The sequence below is a fragment of the Miscanthus floridulus genome, chromosome 15 (genome assembly GCF_019320115.1).
Source record: "Miscanthus floridulus cultivar M001 chromosome 15, ASM1932011v1, whole genome shotgun sequence".
NCBI lineage: Eukaryota > Viridiplantae > Streptophyta > Magnoliopsida > Poales > Poaceae > Miscanthus > Miscanthus floridulus.
In genome coordinates, this window is record NC_089594.1 from 51,922,974 (window position 1) to 51,939,702 (window position 16,729).

The 16,729-nt window shown below is 46.5% G+C and overlaps 1 protein-coding gene across 3 annotated transcripts in view; it reads right to left on the bottom strand.

Moving 5' to 3' along the window:
• The window catches only part of LOC136506816 (probable Ufm1-specific protease), a 45,902-nt gene extending 29,771 nt beyond the window's left edge, over nucleotides 1-16,131 (bottom strand). The window contains exons 1-5 of one of the 3 annotated variants that reach the window (XM_066501721.1): nucleotides 15,857-16,131; nucleotides 15,431-15,778; nucleotides 14,253-14,503; nucleotides 13,854-13,938; nucleotides 9,802-9,974 (exon numbers count right to left, since the gene is read on the bottom strand). In XM_066501721.1, coding sequence (XP_066357818.1) covers nucleotides 9,802-9,974; nucleotides 13,854-13,938; nucleotides 14,253-14,503; nucleotides 15,431-15,778; nucleotides 15,857-16,058 — 1,059 coding nt within the window. In that variant the 5' untranslated portion in view covers nucleotides 16,059-16,131. The remainder of the gene's footprint in view (nucleotides 1-9,801; nucleotides 9,975-13,853; nucleotides 13,939-14,252; nucleotides 14,504-15,430; nucleotides 15,779-15,856) is intronic. The other 2 variants (XM_066501723.1, XM_066501722.1) reach the window with 2 other exon arrangements.
• Nucleotides 16,132-16,729: the final 598 nt, after the last annotated feature.

The following is a 16,729-nucleotide window of genomic DNA, read 5'->3' on the forward strand; positions in this document are numbered from 1 at the left end:
CAAGGATGAAGAGCGATTCGAAGATAATTATGATGATGATTATACTGCTGATACTAAACATGATGCTCATGACACTCGTGACCGGCGTCGCCTACGCCATAATCGTAGAGGTATGGGTGGTCACCGCCGACGTGAGGTACCCAATAATAATGATGCTTTCAGTAAGATAAAATTTAAGATACCTCCTTTTGATGGTAAATATGATCCTGATGCATACATTACTTGGAAAATTGCTGTTGATCAAAAGTTTGCATGTCATGAATTTCCTGAGAATACACGTGTTAGGGCTGCTACTAGTGAATTTACTGATTTTGCTACTGTTTGGTGGATAGAGTATGGCAAGAAAAATCCTAATAACATACCACGAACTTGGAATGCTTTGAAACGAATCATGAGGGCTAGATTTGTTCCTTCTTACTATGCATGTGATTTGTTAAATAAATTGCAACAACTGAGACAGGGTGCTAAAAGTGTAGAAGAATATTATCAAGAATTGCAAATGGGTATGTTGCGTTGTAATTTAGATGAGGATGAGAAACCTACTATGGCAAGATTTTTGGGTGGGTTAAATCGTGAAATCCGGGACATCCTTGATTATAAAGAATACACTAACGTAACCCGTTTGTTTCATCTTGCTTGTAAAGCTAAAAGAGAAGTGCAGGGGCGACGTGCCAGTGCCAAGAATAATATTTCTGCAGGGAAAACTAATTCATGGCAGCCCCGCACGACTACTACTCCAACCACACGTGCTCCTATGCCAACATCCAGCGACAAACCTCGCGCTACTTCCACAAATTCAGTGGCGAAGACGACCCAGAAGCCTGCTACGAGTGCTTCATCCATGGCATCTACAGGTAGAACAAGAGACGTTCAGTGTCACCGGTGCAAGGGATATGGACATGTGATGCGTGACTGTCCAAGCAAGCGTGTTATGGTCGTCAAAGATGATGGTGAGTATTACTCTGCTAGTGATTTTGATGAAGATACACTTGCTTTGCTTGCTGCTGACCATGTAGGAAGTGAGGAACAACCAGAAGAGCAGATTGGAGTAAAGGATGCAGATCATTATGAGAGCCTCATTGTGCAGCGTGTGCTTAGCGCACAAATGGAGAAGGACGGAGCAAAATCAGCGGCATACACTGTTCCAAACAAAGTGTGTCATTAAAGAGTGTTCGTGCCGTTTGATAATTGATGGAGGTAGCTGCAACAACTTGGCTAGCAGCGATATGGTGAGAAGTTTGCACTTACAACCAAACCACACACACATCCATATCACATTCGATGGCTCAACAATAGTGGTAAGGTTAAGGTAACGAGATTGGTACGAATTCATTTTGCTATTGGATCATATCATGATGTTGTTGACTGTGATGTTGTGCATATGGAAGCTTGTCATATTCTGCTAGGTAGACCATGGCAATTTGATACAGATTGTATGCATCATGGTAGATCAAATATGTATTCTCTCATACACCATGATAAGAAAATTGTTTTGCTCCCTATGTCTCCTGAAGCCATTGTGCGTGATGATGTTGCTAAAGCTAAGAAAACTAAATCTGAGATCGATAAAAATGTCAAATCTGTTAGTAGTAACAAAGATGAGACAAGATTGAAAGAACATTGCTTGCTTGCTACTAAATCTGATATTAATGAATTGGTTGCTTCCACTTCTGTTGCCTATGCTTTGGTATGCAAGGGTGCTTTGATTTCAGTTCACGATATGCAGCATTCTTTGCCCCCTACTGTTGCTAACATTTTGCAGGAGTTTTCAAATGTTTTTCCAAGTGAGATACCAGCGGGGCTGCCACCAATACGAGGGATTGAGCACCAAATTGATCTTATTTCTGGTGCATCTTTGCCAAACCGTGCGCCATACAGGACTAATCCGGAAGAAATGAAGGAAATTCAACGATAAGTGCAAGAACTACTTGACAAAAGTTATGTGCGTGAGTCCCTCAGTCCTTATGCTATTCCTGTCATTTTAGTGCCTAAGAAAGATGGAACATGGCGTATGTGTGTTGATTGTAGAGCTATTAATAATATCACCATTCGATATCGACACCCTATTTCACGATTGGATGATATGCTTGATGAACTGAGTGGTGCTAATGTGTTTTCCAAAGTTGATTTGCGAAGTGGGTACCACCAGATTCGTATGAAATTAGGAGATGAATGGAAAACTGTTTTCAAAACTAAATTTGGTTTATATGAGTGGTTAGTTATGCCTTTTGGGTTAACTAATGCACCTAGTACCTTCATGAGGTTAATGAACGAGGTTCTGCATGCTTTCATTGAAAAATTTGTTGTAGTCTACTTTGATGATATATTGATTTACAGCAAATCTATGGATGAACATCTTGATCACTTACGTGCTGTTTTTAATGTTTTACGAGATGCACGTTTATTTGGTAACCTTGAGAAGTGCACCTTTTACACCGATCGAGTGTCTTTTCTTGGCTATGTTGTGACTCCACAGGGAATTGAGGTTGATCAAGCCAAGGTAGAAGCTATACAGGGATGGCCTGTACCAAAGACTATCACACAAGTGCGGAGTTTCCTAGGACTTGCTAGTTTCTATCGCCGATTTGTGAAGGACTTCAATACCATTGCTGCACCTTTGAATGAGCTTACAAAGAAGGGAGTGCCTTTTAGTTGGGGCAAAGTACAAGAGAACTCCTTCAATATGCTAAAAGATAAGTTTACACATGCACCTCTCCTCCAACTTTCTGATTTTAATAAGACTTTTGAGCTTGAATGTGATGCTAGCGGAATTGGACTGGGTGGTGTTTTGTTACAAGAAGGCAAACCTGTTGCGTATTTTAGTGAAAAATTGAGCGGGCCTGTTCTAAATTATTCTACATATGATAAGGAATTGTATGCTCTTATTCGCACATTAGAAACATGGCAGCATTTCTTGTGGCCCAAAGAGTTTGTTATTCATTCTGATCATGAGTCTTTAAAGCATATTCGTAGTCAAGGGAAATTGAACCATAGACATGCTAAGTGGGTTGAATTTATTGAATCTTTTCCTTATGTTATTAAGCACAAGAAAGGGAAAGAGAATATTATTGCTGATGCTTTGTCTAAAAGATATACCTTGTTGAATCAACTTGATTACAAAATCTTTGGATTAGAAACAATTAAGGACCAATACATTAATGATGCTAATTTTAAAGATGTGTTGCTGCATTGTAAAGATGGGAAAGGTTGAAACAAATTCATCTTTAGTGATGGGTTTGTGTTTAGAGCTAACAAGCTATGCATTTCAGCTAGCTCCGTTCGTTTGTTGTTGCTGCAGGAAGCGCATGAAGGTGGCTTGATGGGGCATTTTGGAGCTAAGAAAACGGAGGACATACTTGCTGGTCATTTCTTTTGGCCAAAGATGAGAAGAGGTGTGGAGAGGTTTGTTGCTCGTTGCACGACATGTCAAAAGGCTAAGTCACGGTTAAATCCACACGGTTTGTATTTGCCTCTACCTATTCCTAGTGCCCCTTGGGAAGATATTTCTATGGATTTTGTGTTGGGTTTGCCAAGGACTAGAAAGGAACGTGATAGTGTGTTTGTGGTTGTTGATAGATTTTCTAAGATGGCACATTTCATACCCTGTCATAAAACGGATGATGCTACTCATATTGCTGATTTGTTCTTTCGAGAAATTGTTCGTTTGCATAGTGTGCCCAACACAATTGTTTCTGATCGTGATCCTAAATTTCTTAGTCATTTTTGGAAGACATTATGGGGAAAACTAGGGACTAAGCTTTTGTTTTCTACTACATGTCATCCCCAAACCGATGGTCAAACTGAAGTTGTCAATAAAACTTTGTCTACTATGTTAAGAGCTGTTTTAAAGAAGAACATTAAGATGTGGGAAGATTATTTGTCTCATATTGAATTTGCTTATAATCGTTCGCTGCATTCTACTACAAAGATGTGCCCATTTCAGATTGTCTGTGGTTTCTTGCCTCGTGCTCCTATTGATTTGATGCCTTTGCCATCTTCTGAAAAACTAAATTTTGATGCTACTAAGCATGCTGAATTGATGTTAAAACTGCATGAAACAACTAAAGAAAACATAGAGCGTATGAATGCTAAATATAAGATTGCTAGTGATAAAGGTAGAAAGGAACTAATATTTGAACCTGGAGATTTAGTTTGGTTGCACTTGAGAAAGGATAGGTTTCCTGATTTCAGAAAGTCTAAATTGATGCCTAGGGCTGATGGACCATTTAAAGTGTTAGAAAAAATTAATGATAATGCATATAAACTCGTTCTGCCTGCAGAATTTGGGGTTAGTCCCACATTTAACATTGCAGATTTGAAGCCATATTTGAGAGAAGACGAGTTTGAGTCGAGGACGCCTCAAATGCAAGAAGGGGAGGATGATGAGGAGATCAACACCAACGATACATCCACGCCAACACGAGTACCAGTTTCTGGTCCTATTACTCGCGCCCGTGCTCGTCACATTAATCATCAAGTAAGTTCACTCTTGAGTTCCTGTCCATCATATTTAGACCATGGAGACACGTGCACTCTTGTTTTGGTTAGGAACCAGGGAGAGGACCGAAAGGGACAAGGATTCGCGGAGGCTGAATTCGGACTCCAGGACAGCTCCAACTTGGGATGGTCACCACGGTCGCATACGGACTCGGATTGGGGCGTTCAAGTACTTCATGGAATCCTTATGAAGTCTATTTTCATATGGGTCTGGAATCAAGTCTATATCTGTTTTGAGGCGGCCGCAATGACTGAATTACTACTGAGAGCTTGTCTGTCCAAAGGTGCTGCGTCACCTTAGTTTGGTCCAATGGGCCGTGTATCAAGTTGGGTCCATTAGGGACGCGTCCTAGGGTTGGAGAATGACCCCAACACCCCCCTGGTCGTCCTTCCACCTTCATATACTCCTTAGCCGCCACCAAGAATAGTCGGGTTTTGTTTAGATCAAGTTTAGCTCTCGCTACTTGCTTGTAAGCGCGCGTGCTGGACCAGCCGCCCGTCTTCTTGTCTTCGGAACCCCACCTTAATTGAGATTGAGTTTTAAACTTTCATCTACATCTAGTAATTCAGTACTTGCTATACTTGTTCTTGCTAGTTCTTCGATTGCTTGCAGGACGAGTGCCCTAGTGGTTGGGTGACGCGCTCCACAAGATCGCGGCAGCCAATGGAGGTGGTGTATCGGTTGCTAAGGCGCAGCTTGGAAGGCTATAGTCGGGCCGTGAACGTCGTCTCCACCCATCAATCGAGTTATCCCACACCTCTCATCGAAAGATCGAAAACAAACCCTAGCGGGTTCATATCAGCGGAGGAGAAGGTGGAGGAGGTGAAGATGGTTTAGGAGGTGGAGATGGTGACGAAGGAAGAAGCACAGTGGAGATAGGTGTATCAGGAAAAGTCAAGAAGGACAGAGGCTCAACAACAGCCTGAGGAGAAACATCAGAGGAGGGCCGAGGATAGAAGGAACGAGACTCATCAAAAGTAACGTCCCGAGAGATCCGCATACAACGAGCAGTCGGGTCCCAACAACAATAGCCGTTGTGCTCAGCACTATTGCCTAAGAAAACACACTCAACAGATTGATGGGTGAGTTTAGTGCGTTCACGAGGAGCAAGAAGAACATAGCACATACATCCAAAAAGGCGAAAACTAGAGTAATCAGGTGGATGTCCAAAAAGGCGCTCATATGGGATGCCACCTTTAAGAGCAGATGAGAGTTGAATGTTGGTTAAATAGGTGGCAGTGGAGATTGCTTTAGCCCAGAAATGAGGTGGGACCGAGGAAGCAATCATAAGAGCACAAGCAGTTTCAAGAAGGTGACGATGTTTACGCTCAGCAACACCATTCTGAGCGTGCGCACCAGGACAAGAAAATTGTGAGAATCCCTTGCTCAGAAAGAAATTGGCGAAGAGCACCCGAAAGATATTCCCCGGCAGAGTCAGCCCGAAAAACACGAATAGGAGCATCAAAATGAGTGCGAATCATCCGAGCAAAAGTTTTATATACAGATAACACCTCATTATGATGTTTCATGAAATACACCCATGTGAAGCGAGAGAAATCATCGATAAATATGACATAATATTGATGACCCCCTTTTGAAACAAAAGGTGCAAGACCCCATACATCTGAATGAACAAGATCAAAAGGACGCTGTGACACAGACCCACTAGAGGGATATGGAAGCTGGATCTGTTTGCCAAGCTTACAGCCCTGACACTGATCTAAAGAAACATCACCAGAGACATTTCCTAGAACACCACGACGGACAAGAGCGGATAAGCGGGAACCACATAGATGTCCTAGGCGATGATGCCACTGAGCAAAAGAGGAAGAAGCCGATGCAGGAGAAGCAGAGCTCACAAGACCGGCAGAGGCAGCGGAAGGAAGACGAAGCCAATCGAGTTCCCAGAGATGCGAAGAATCACGGCGGCGAGGGCCAGTACCAACTAGGAGACCCGTGCTGAGATCCTGAACACGGCAAGAGTCAGAATAAAAAATAACACGACAACCATGATCAGTGAGCTGGCCAGCAGAAATAAGTTGCATGGTCAAATCAGGAACATAAGAAACATTAGGAACATGAAATGAAGAAGAAAGAGATGAGCCATCAGCAGTTTGAACAGTGAGAGGAATGGAAGGAGAGCAAATAGAAGAAAGAGAAGGTACTATCAGGTGTCATATGAAAAGAAGCACCAGAATCAAGAATCCATGGCAAGATACCTAAAGTGGATGGTGGTCTCTCAATAAAAGACTGAGAAGTAGCAGCAGAGAGTACTGGAGCAGGAGTGACAGAACCAGCAGTTCCAGTAGTGACAGAACCAGAAGCTCCAGTAGGTGGAGGAACAGCAAGACGACGAAGTAACGTGAGTATCTCCCTGCTGTGCATCAAGATGCTGAGACTGAGCATGTGAGGAACTCCCACCTCGACGAGACTGAGATTGAGCCTGCCTCTTCTTCTTGTAACAATGATCCTCATCATGTCCATCTCTGCCACAGTGCTTACAATGAAGGCCACCTGAGTTGCGAGTCCCCGAGCCGCCAGAGGCTGCTGAAGCAAGCACTTTGGGAGGAGAACCAAGAATTCCAGACCGAACAGCCAGAACTAAGGAGGACGTCGACTGAAGTAGACCAGCAGAACAAAGGCGAGTCTCATTACCGAACAGCAGCAAGAGCCTCCATCAAAGACACACACGGCTCACGAGTAAGTAATTGAGCACGAAGGGGCTCAAACTTAGCACGCAGACGAGTCAGGAAGTCATAGGTGCGACGAAGCTCGAGGTGGCTCTGTTGCTTCCTGCAGGAGTCACAAGTGTCCGGGGACAACTGAGGACTAAGAGTGTCAAGCTCACGCGATATTGCAGATAGCTGTCGAAAGAAATCCTCAACTGAACTGTCACCCTGCTGCAACCGTTGTTATTGACGTAGGGCGGCAATATAAGTGGACTGGACCAGAAGGCTCATAGCGCTGACGAAGAACAGCCCACATCTGAGCAGCATGATCAAGCCGAATAACCTCTCCTGCCAGATGCTTCTCCATACTAGCAACAAGAACAGCCCCAGCACGAGCATCTTCATCCAACCAAGTCCGATAAGCCCGAAAATGAAACATGTAAGAGGCCATATCATCATCATAAGCTTCGCGCAACTTCTTTTGTTCCTCTTCAGATTTTTCTAGAGGAATCGCCGGCTGCATTGGACGATCAGGCAATGCTGGACAAGGTAGCTCACCACTTAGAAACTCCCAGAGTCGGAGACCACGCATATGCCACCGCATATGTGGAACCCAGTCATGATAATTGGTGCCATAAAAAATCACTGGACAACGCGGGATTTGAGCGCCTCCAGAGGGAGGAACAGGAGGAGATGCCATCTTTCTTTCTCCAGAAAAGCAGAAAAACAGCAGCAGCAAAGCAGGGATCTGACTCTTCTTCCTTTTTTTTCTTTTTTTTTACCTAATTAAAACAGAGCAAGCAGCAAAGCAGAAAAATAGAGCACTCAAACGGACGGCCGAGCGAAAGCTGACGCAGAAGCGCGCGGCGGCCATGGGAGCAGGGGGCCACGCCGACGAAGGAGCCAGCGCATGGGTCGCCGGAGGGGTCCCGGGAGACGAGGACCCGGCCAGTCGGGTCCAGCGCCCGCTTGAGAGCCGCCAACACGCGGGCGTCCTCCTCGTTGCGCGCGGAGGCACCGAGGACGGAGAGGAGTAGGAGCAGGAGGGGAAGCGACAGGAGGGACGCGCGGCGGCGGGGCGCCCAGCGACGGGGCCATCGAGGACGCGCGACAACGGGGCCGCGCCGGCCGCAGAGGGCGCGCGATGGCGGGACCGCGCCCGGCCGCGGAGAGCGCGCGACGGCGGGGCCACGCCCAGCTACGGAGCGTGCAACGGGAAGAGCACGCGAGGGAGAGAGCCGACGGGCGGCGGAGCTCTAGGCAAGCACAACGGGAAGAGCGCGCGAGAGAGCGAGGTAACCCCTAGATCCTAGGCTCTGGTACCATGTTGGAAGGAACGAAGCTCACTACATTCCTAGGGGCAACAACCCAAACATGTACATGAGTTGGGCATATATGCATCTAAGCCCTTACACAAAGAGGAAAATATGCTATACACCATATATATCTAACAGTATATACAAGTAGAGGTGGTAGTTCACCAACTACAGAGGTACACTAGTACCTGTACCTTAGCTTACATCAGCCATGACTAAGTGGCCTATTGCCATACTTGTACAGTAGTAGGGACAGATAGATGGACAGCAAGGAAATGACCTATTGCCAACTTCCTGTTGCAGCAAAACACCAAGAGAGCGCAGCAGGTTATCTTACACAGAATAAACTTATAGAAGATAAACAAAGCTAGGAGAAACTAGAATTAAGAGGGCAGCAGCCAGGGGAGGAACCTGGGCGACGCCCAACACTGAAGGAAGCACACACATTTCCCAGGAGGATGCCAGCAAGCAGTAAAGACAGCAGTAGAGGCTGCCATTAAGCAGCAAAGACAGCAATGAACGTATTAATGATGCATAGGGAGCATTGCTAACAGCCACTTCCATTTGCCAATTTATGGTTACACCATATATGCATGGTTAATCAGCCATCTAGGCACATAGACAGACTAAATGTCCGACTAGTCAACCAGGACCAACTAATTGACCCCGAAGTGGTACGAGATAACATTGACGGGTGGCGGGTATGGGCACGGGTTTGAGAAGACGGGTCTATATTAGAGAGAGCGCTCACCTATGTTTCTTTTTTCAGTTTCTCCATATAAAGAAGCAGGCAGGCATCTTTAGTAATGGCCCTGACTAGGTCGTAAGAGAACTACTTGAGCTCTAATGCTCTGATCCTCCTATATAGGACTATAAAACAAAGAAGACCATGCTTGCCCCTTTTAACTTGTTCTCTCAATAGTCATAGTGCTTAGTGTGGGTGCTTGTAGGCTCCACCCATGGGTAATGTGCCTGTTGCCATCCCTAGGTACTAATGTACATGGTGCGTTTGTAAATATACTTCTCTAGGATACCTATTAGCATTTCCTTGTTTTTTTCCCTTAATGAAATGACACACAAATCTCCTGCATCGTTCGAGAACAAAATTATCTTCACAATATGCGGTGACAAAGCTTTTAAACTCCAAAACATGCAGCAACTTCAATATCTAAAGATCTTGTGTTTTTTATCCGACCTAGGTTTCAAGTAATTTGTAACAGCCTAAGCCATATGTGGTTCTACAAAGATATCTATGCTCCATGTGTATGTGCTGCTTCAGTAAAGGAATTAATCAATTGTGACATTAAGCAACACATACCTGTACTTGTTCAGTTATCTCTGAAGCAATAATCCTCTTCATTACAATCATCTGATCAGCTAATCCTGGAATAACAAGTTCAGATACAGCAGCCGCCACAGAAAAATCTATTGATGTGTAGCATAGTATATCAAGCTTCAAGATGATTACTCTGAGGCTGGCAGGTGCTGAGGCTCAAAAAAAGAAAAGAAGGTATTTTCAGCAACATGAGGACACAAATTACCACACTTAAAGTGGAAAGAGAAAAGAACTAGGATGGAATCAAGAAAATTGACAAGCAAACTTCTGTTAGTACATGTTTGGATCCTATGAATTGGGATGAATTGAAATTAATTTCTTGGGCGATCTTGTTTGGATGAACTAAGAATCGGAAAGCAAGCATTCTGTTCTTGGGCAACCAGAAACAGCAGCCTACTTAAAACTCACGGGCTAACAACAAGAAATACAATTCCAGACTACCCCTCATCTCTCTCCCGACTACTCCTGAGCGCCGCCGCCCCCTCGACTCGTCGCTCGCATCTTCACACCGAGTTAATTCTCCTTGGCTGTGGCCAGGCTCGTCATCGCGCTGGCACAGCGGGGCAGACCCGGAGCCACACGACGCTGCCGCTGCAGCAGCGCGCCCCCTGAACTCAGCGCATCAACTCATCGCTTGCAGCTTCACACCGAAGTCCTCCTCAGATGTGGCCAGGCTCGTCGTCGCACCGGAATGGCAGCGCAGACCCGAAGTCACGACGCCGTGTGCCCGCACCACCCAGCACCGACGAGCCCCAGCAGCCAGCACCCAATGACTGCAAATCCTTCTTGAATCTCGACTACTACTCCGTCTCTCTTGTTGGTCCCTCGGCTGCCCTGCACAAGTAAGCAGTAAGCTCACCAGCACACTCACTCACTATGGCTAGAGGTAGAAGAAGATATTGAGAACAGCTCACACACACACAGCACAAGCCCAGCGCTGGCCGAAAGCTCTGCTTCAGGATGTGGCAACTGAACTGCACTTTTGCATTGCCTTAGGTGTGATATATATACAAGTGCTAATACCTCTACCAGGTACATAGTTGTTGGTGAGTACACCAACTAGGTACACCAACTACTCCTAGTACTAGCAGTACAAAGCTTAGATCAGCCTACTACCAAGACATGACTGATGTAATAGCTACCAACTAATGTACTAGAGGTGGCCTATTGCCATACTGCTACAGTAGTAGAGACCGGGCAGCCGAGCTGATCAAATGCCAACTCTGCTGCAGCAAGAGAGAGAGAGAGATCAGCAGCAGATTATGTCTTACAATTCTTCCCCTAATCCTGCTGCTAACCCGATGCCTTGACCTCATCCATGCTAATCATCCTCCTCAGCTCCATGAACCGCAGGCGCCCGAGTGACTTGGTGAGAATGTCAACGAGTTGTCTGCCAGTCTCGACGAACTCGATGACGATCTGCCCTCCATCGATGCAATCCCAGAGGAAGTGGAACTTGATGTCAATATGCTTGCTCCGGTCGTGGAGGACAGGGTTCTTGACGAGGGCGATGGCGGGCTGGTTGTCCACCATCAGAGATGGTGAGTGAGCGGCCAGTCAGCTCACCCAGCAGCCAAGGTAGCCAGATAGTCTGGCACGCCGCCGTGGCTGCTGTGACGTACTCCGCCTCGCACGTCGACAACACCACGATCTTTTGCTTCAGCGACTGCCAAGCAATGGGGGCCGCTCCAAGGAAGACGAGCACGCCGGAGGTGCTCCGTCGCCCGCCATGTCTGCGTCGCTGAAAACAATGAGCTCCGGCTCACCTTCCTTTGCCTTGGGGGTGCCTCACTGAAGACCGTGAGCCACAGCCCATCCTTGCCGCCACTCTTGGGGAAGATGATCGCTTGATCGAGCGTCCCCTTGACGTAGCACAACAGCATCTTCACCACCGTCCAGTGATCCTCGCGCGGGGGGTCCTCCATGAAGCGACTGACATACCCGACCGCGAACGTGATGTCCGGCCGAGTATGCGTGAGGTAGCGCAGCCCACCGACAATGCTCCGGTAGCGCGTCGCGTCCACCTTCGCCGCAATACTGTCCTTGGATAGCTTCAGCCGCTCCTCCATTGGAGTTGCACACGGCTTGCACTTCGCCACGCCGCTGCGCTCCAGCAGCTTCTCCGCATGGGCGCGCTGGCCCAGGGAGATGTGCTCCTTCCCCTGCCTCGCCTCAATGCCGAGGTAGTAGGAGAGCGCGCCGGGATCGCTCAATTTTGAAACGAGCAGCCATCTCGCGCTTGAAGCCGTCGATGTCCTCCGCCCGCTCTACAGTGACGATCAAGTCGTCCACATACACGCTGACAACGAGCTCCTTCTTCCCCCATCGTCGCGTGTACAGCGCGTGCTCTGTGGCGCAGCAAGTGAACCCAAGCTCACCCAAGGTGGCGTCAAGCTTGGTGTTCCACGCCCGAGGGGTCTGCCGCAGCCCGTAGAGCGCCTTGCGCATCTTGAGCACCTTGTGCTCAGCGCCCTTGACGGCGAAGCCCGGAGCTTGGTTGACGAAGACCGTCTTCGCGACCTCGCCGTTGAGGAACGCAGACTTGACGTCGAGGTGGTGGACGCACCAATCCTTCGCTGCTGCACCAACAGCAAGCCAACGGACTCCATTCGCACCACCGGAGCAAAGACTTCCTCGAAGTCGATGCCCTCACGATGCACGAAGCCGCGGGCGACGAGCCAAGCCTTGTACTTGACAATGGCGCCGCGCTCGTCCCGCTTCACCTTGTAGACCGACTTCAACCCGATCAGCCTGCAGCCCACCGGTGGATCCACCAGCTCCCATGTCTCATTGTCCTCGACGGCCTTCATCACTTCCAACATCGCCCGGCGCCAATTGTCATCGCGTTCAGCCACTGCAAACGTCGATGGCTCCTCTGCACTAACAAGGAGCAGCTCTGGATCGTCGAGAAAACGACTAGCCAACCCAGGAGCTCCCCCTTCACCGACGATGTTGTCCACCCGCCTGAACCGGACCTCCTCGCCGTCGTGGAAAGCGTCCACGTACTCGTCGATGTCGGTGGGTGGAGAAGTGAACTGGATCGGTGGTCCATGGCCTCCCTGTTCTGCCAAAGTGGTCGGCATCGCTTGTTGGTCCCTCGGCTGCCCTGCATAGGTAAGCAGCAAGCTTACCAGCACACTCACTCAGTATGGCTAGAGGTAGAAGAAGATATTGAGAACAGCTCACACACACACACATCACTAAGCCCAGCGCTGGCCGAAAGCTCTGCTTCTGGATGTGGCAAACTGAACTGCTCTTTTGCATTGCCTTAGATGTGATATATATACAAGTGTTAGTACCTCTACCAGGTACATAGTTGTTGGTGAGTACACCAACTACCTACTCCTAAGGTACACCAACTACTCCTAGTACTAGCAGTACAAAGCTTAGATCAGCCAACTACCAAGACATGACTGATGTAATAGCTACCAACTAAGGTACTAGAGGTGTCCTATTGCCATAGTGCTACAGCAGTAGAGACTGGACAGCTGAGCTGACCAAATGCCAACTCTGCTGCAGCAAGAGAGAGATCAGCAGCAGATTATGTTTTACATCTCTCTCTCACTGCTCGACACAGATTGCTGGCATGTGCTCTATCTCCCTCCCTCTCTCACGTGCGTGGATTCTCTACAAGGAGGTGGCAGGGCCAGGTGGAGGTGGCATGGGAAGGAGGCAATCACAGCAACTTAGGCACAACAGTGCCACAAGTGTTGCAGGAGACGAAACAGATAAGGGGTTTGATGATTTCCATGTTTTCTTATCCAAACAGCTTTTGAAATTTAATTCTTGGAAATAAATTATGCGTACATCCAAACAAGAATGTTATATTCTAATTAAATTCTGGTCAATTCAATTTCCATGAAAGCAATTGCTGGAATCCTATTACTTGAATCAGATTCAATTCATAGGATTCAAACAGGTCCTTACATAATTTCGCTAAGAAAGAAAATGTATGTCTGCTGGTAATATTTAAAGCACTATGGTGAAAAAGTCAACTTTGAGAAGCAGAGTTTTAACACGGGTAACATAATTACCAGGAAAATACTCTACCACAGGGGTAGTGCCAGGCTTCAAGCTACTCGCTGATTGGTTGACAGTTATTGCAATTGCATCTGCATCCTAGCAAACAGAAATTGTAGAAAATTTTTACCCAAGATATCATGTGATACAGAAGTATGCATGGAAACAGCACTCTGCATGCATTTATCCAACTATAGAACTCCAGAAAAGAAATGGCACCTCATTAGCAGCTGGCTTTCATATATTTTACATTGACACACAACCCCTCAGTTCAATTTATAACAAATCTTCACGAACAACAATTATACTCAATTTTGATGCTCATACAAGAAAGATAAGCGAGCCAATTCGATAATAACTACAGTCCTCAAAAAATAACTTTAAAGAACAAGTTTGGTTGAGTATCAGCTTACCTCTCTTGTCAATGAGAGGTTGTGCCTCTTTTCTGTGAAGAATTCTGAACAAGATACAATACTTGTGGTACAATTGTTCGTTCTTGAGTTTCCATGTGTATGTGAATCAAAGCTTAAATCATCACCACGCAAGATAATAGAAAGATGTGATTCACTAGATGTAATTGGCCCCTCAACTAAATACGATACATGACGATCTCTGAGTTTAGCAACTGTATATTCAATAAGTGAAGAAAACTGTTCTTCGATGCCTTCATAAAAGTAACACAAAACAAAGTTATCTCATTCCCTTCAGAAGCAGAAAGTTGGCACCTAACTACCCGATACAATTGTTTATATCATAAAAAGAGCAAAAAAAAACAGATTTCATATAAACAACTAGTGCAGTCAGACATGATTATGCACAGTCAAACCTTTTTGTTCTTCGCCAATTACAACTTTAAAAATTACACTGGTGTTAGTTGTAGCGGTATGTTCTTCCACCTTCACCTCTAAAGGATATTCTGTGAATGGATCTACGACTGCACATACATGCAAACTCTATGTGCAAGTTAGAAATTAGTAACAAATTTGCTCATGATAAATAGGTTCACAGACACAGTTCGCCATTTTAATATTTGATTAATTTGAATTGTTATATTAGCTCACTGATTTGATGCAAAATTTTTGTTTCAGTTAGAACAAGAAGGAAGAGGCGATCCACCTCTTCATGTATGTTGTTACAATCATATTATTTGGTTTTAGATTCTAGATTCTCTATATGTTTATTGAATATCTATGGCAATGCACAGGCTCTCTAATAGCTTCTTTCATGATTGAATATTTGACAGGCTTAAGAAATCACATAGTTGAAACAAAAACCCTCCAGCTATGCAAGATGTAGTAACTTGCCACCTTATCCAACCAATTATTAGCTTCACACAGATCATAGGGTGGGTACTGAAATGAGAATTGCTAAGAACAATAATTTTTTTCTAAGCACAAACTAAGGTAGAAGCAGTATCCTAACACAATATATAATAATCCAAAAAATTGAAACGGTTGCAACAAAAAGAATTCGCAGAACTCCAAGTTCTTCAAATAGATGTCAAGACACATCATATCATGATTGATTCAACTTTTGCCCATTCATTTGTACAGTAAATGATTAAATAGGCAGGTAAGCTTCGAGCATTTACCAGAATTCACATCAGGCCTAAGATAGAGTGGAAGCTTCAGCGGCAGTTCACAGCGCAGGAGGCATCCCTTCTCCCACAACAACCTCCCCGGCTCATCCTCCCATGTAACCACAGACCCTTCCACCGAGTCCGTCCCTGCGCTCTCAGATACAACAAATCGAATATCCCCGGTGGCTGCATCCATGTGGCCTCCGACCAAGCCATGGCTAGTCGCCACACCAAACAGCAGCTCCCTCAGCGCCCGAGCGTGCTCCAGTGCGCGAGTGACGTCCGCATCAGAACCCCCTCCCCCCACGAGCAGTGCCCCGATGATGTCGAAACCCCGCGGCAGCAACCCCCGGATTTCGTCTGCGTGGGGCATAGAAGTATAGGGAGATCGTCAGGCGGAACCATGAGTGGTTGAGAGAGTGGGTTGGTGAGACTTGCCTGCTTCCCTGGGGAGATCAGGGGCGACGTGGTCGCCGTGAGTGGGACGTAAGACAGCAGCGACGGTAAAGGGAGGGAGGACGCGAGGTGCACCGACGAGCCAGCGCAGCAAGGAGTGCGAGGGCGGGGAGAGTAGGGATATCTTAGGGCAGAGGAAGCGCAGGGCTGGGCTGCCGCGCGAACCGGCGACGGAGGCGTCCATCGGCGGCGGTTCTGTTAGGGCAGGTATGCTGGCGAGGAAGAGAGTTTTGGAGGGCTCCGCATTAGGCACTAAAAAAAGTTAAATTGTTTGTAACAAAAAGTCATGGGGTTTGGACAGGTGTCCGCTTAACACAAGTATAAAACCAGGGCCGCGTTTAGTTCGCCTCCTGAATGGGTGCCGCCGGAATTTTTAGCACTGTTGCTATACTGTAGCGTTTTGTTTTTATTTGATAATAATTGTCCAATCGTTGACTAATTAGGTTCAAAACGTTCGTCTCGCAAAGTACAACCAAACTATGCAATTAGTTTTTGATTTCGTCAACATTTAGTACTCCATGCATGTACCGCAAGTTTGATGTGACGAGGAATCTTCTTTTTGCATAGTGTCAAAGTTGGAGTTTTGGTGGAACTAAACATGGCCCATGTATTTAACACATTAAAGTTATCTCAATCAGTCAATTAACCTCCTATAGTGGTTTTCCTAGACGGTTTTGCACACGTGGCCGTCCAGCCTGGACAAGGTGGACACGCTAGACATGTTGGCCCTTGCCCCGCTCGTCAAGTGTATGGGCGCATAACAGAAGGAACCTGTCTCCGTTCCGTCAGCGAGGCCGCACTGCATGTGCCTCGCCCAAATCCCCAGCGACGTCGCCCTGCCAGGGTGCCCTCGTC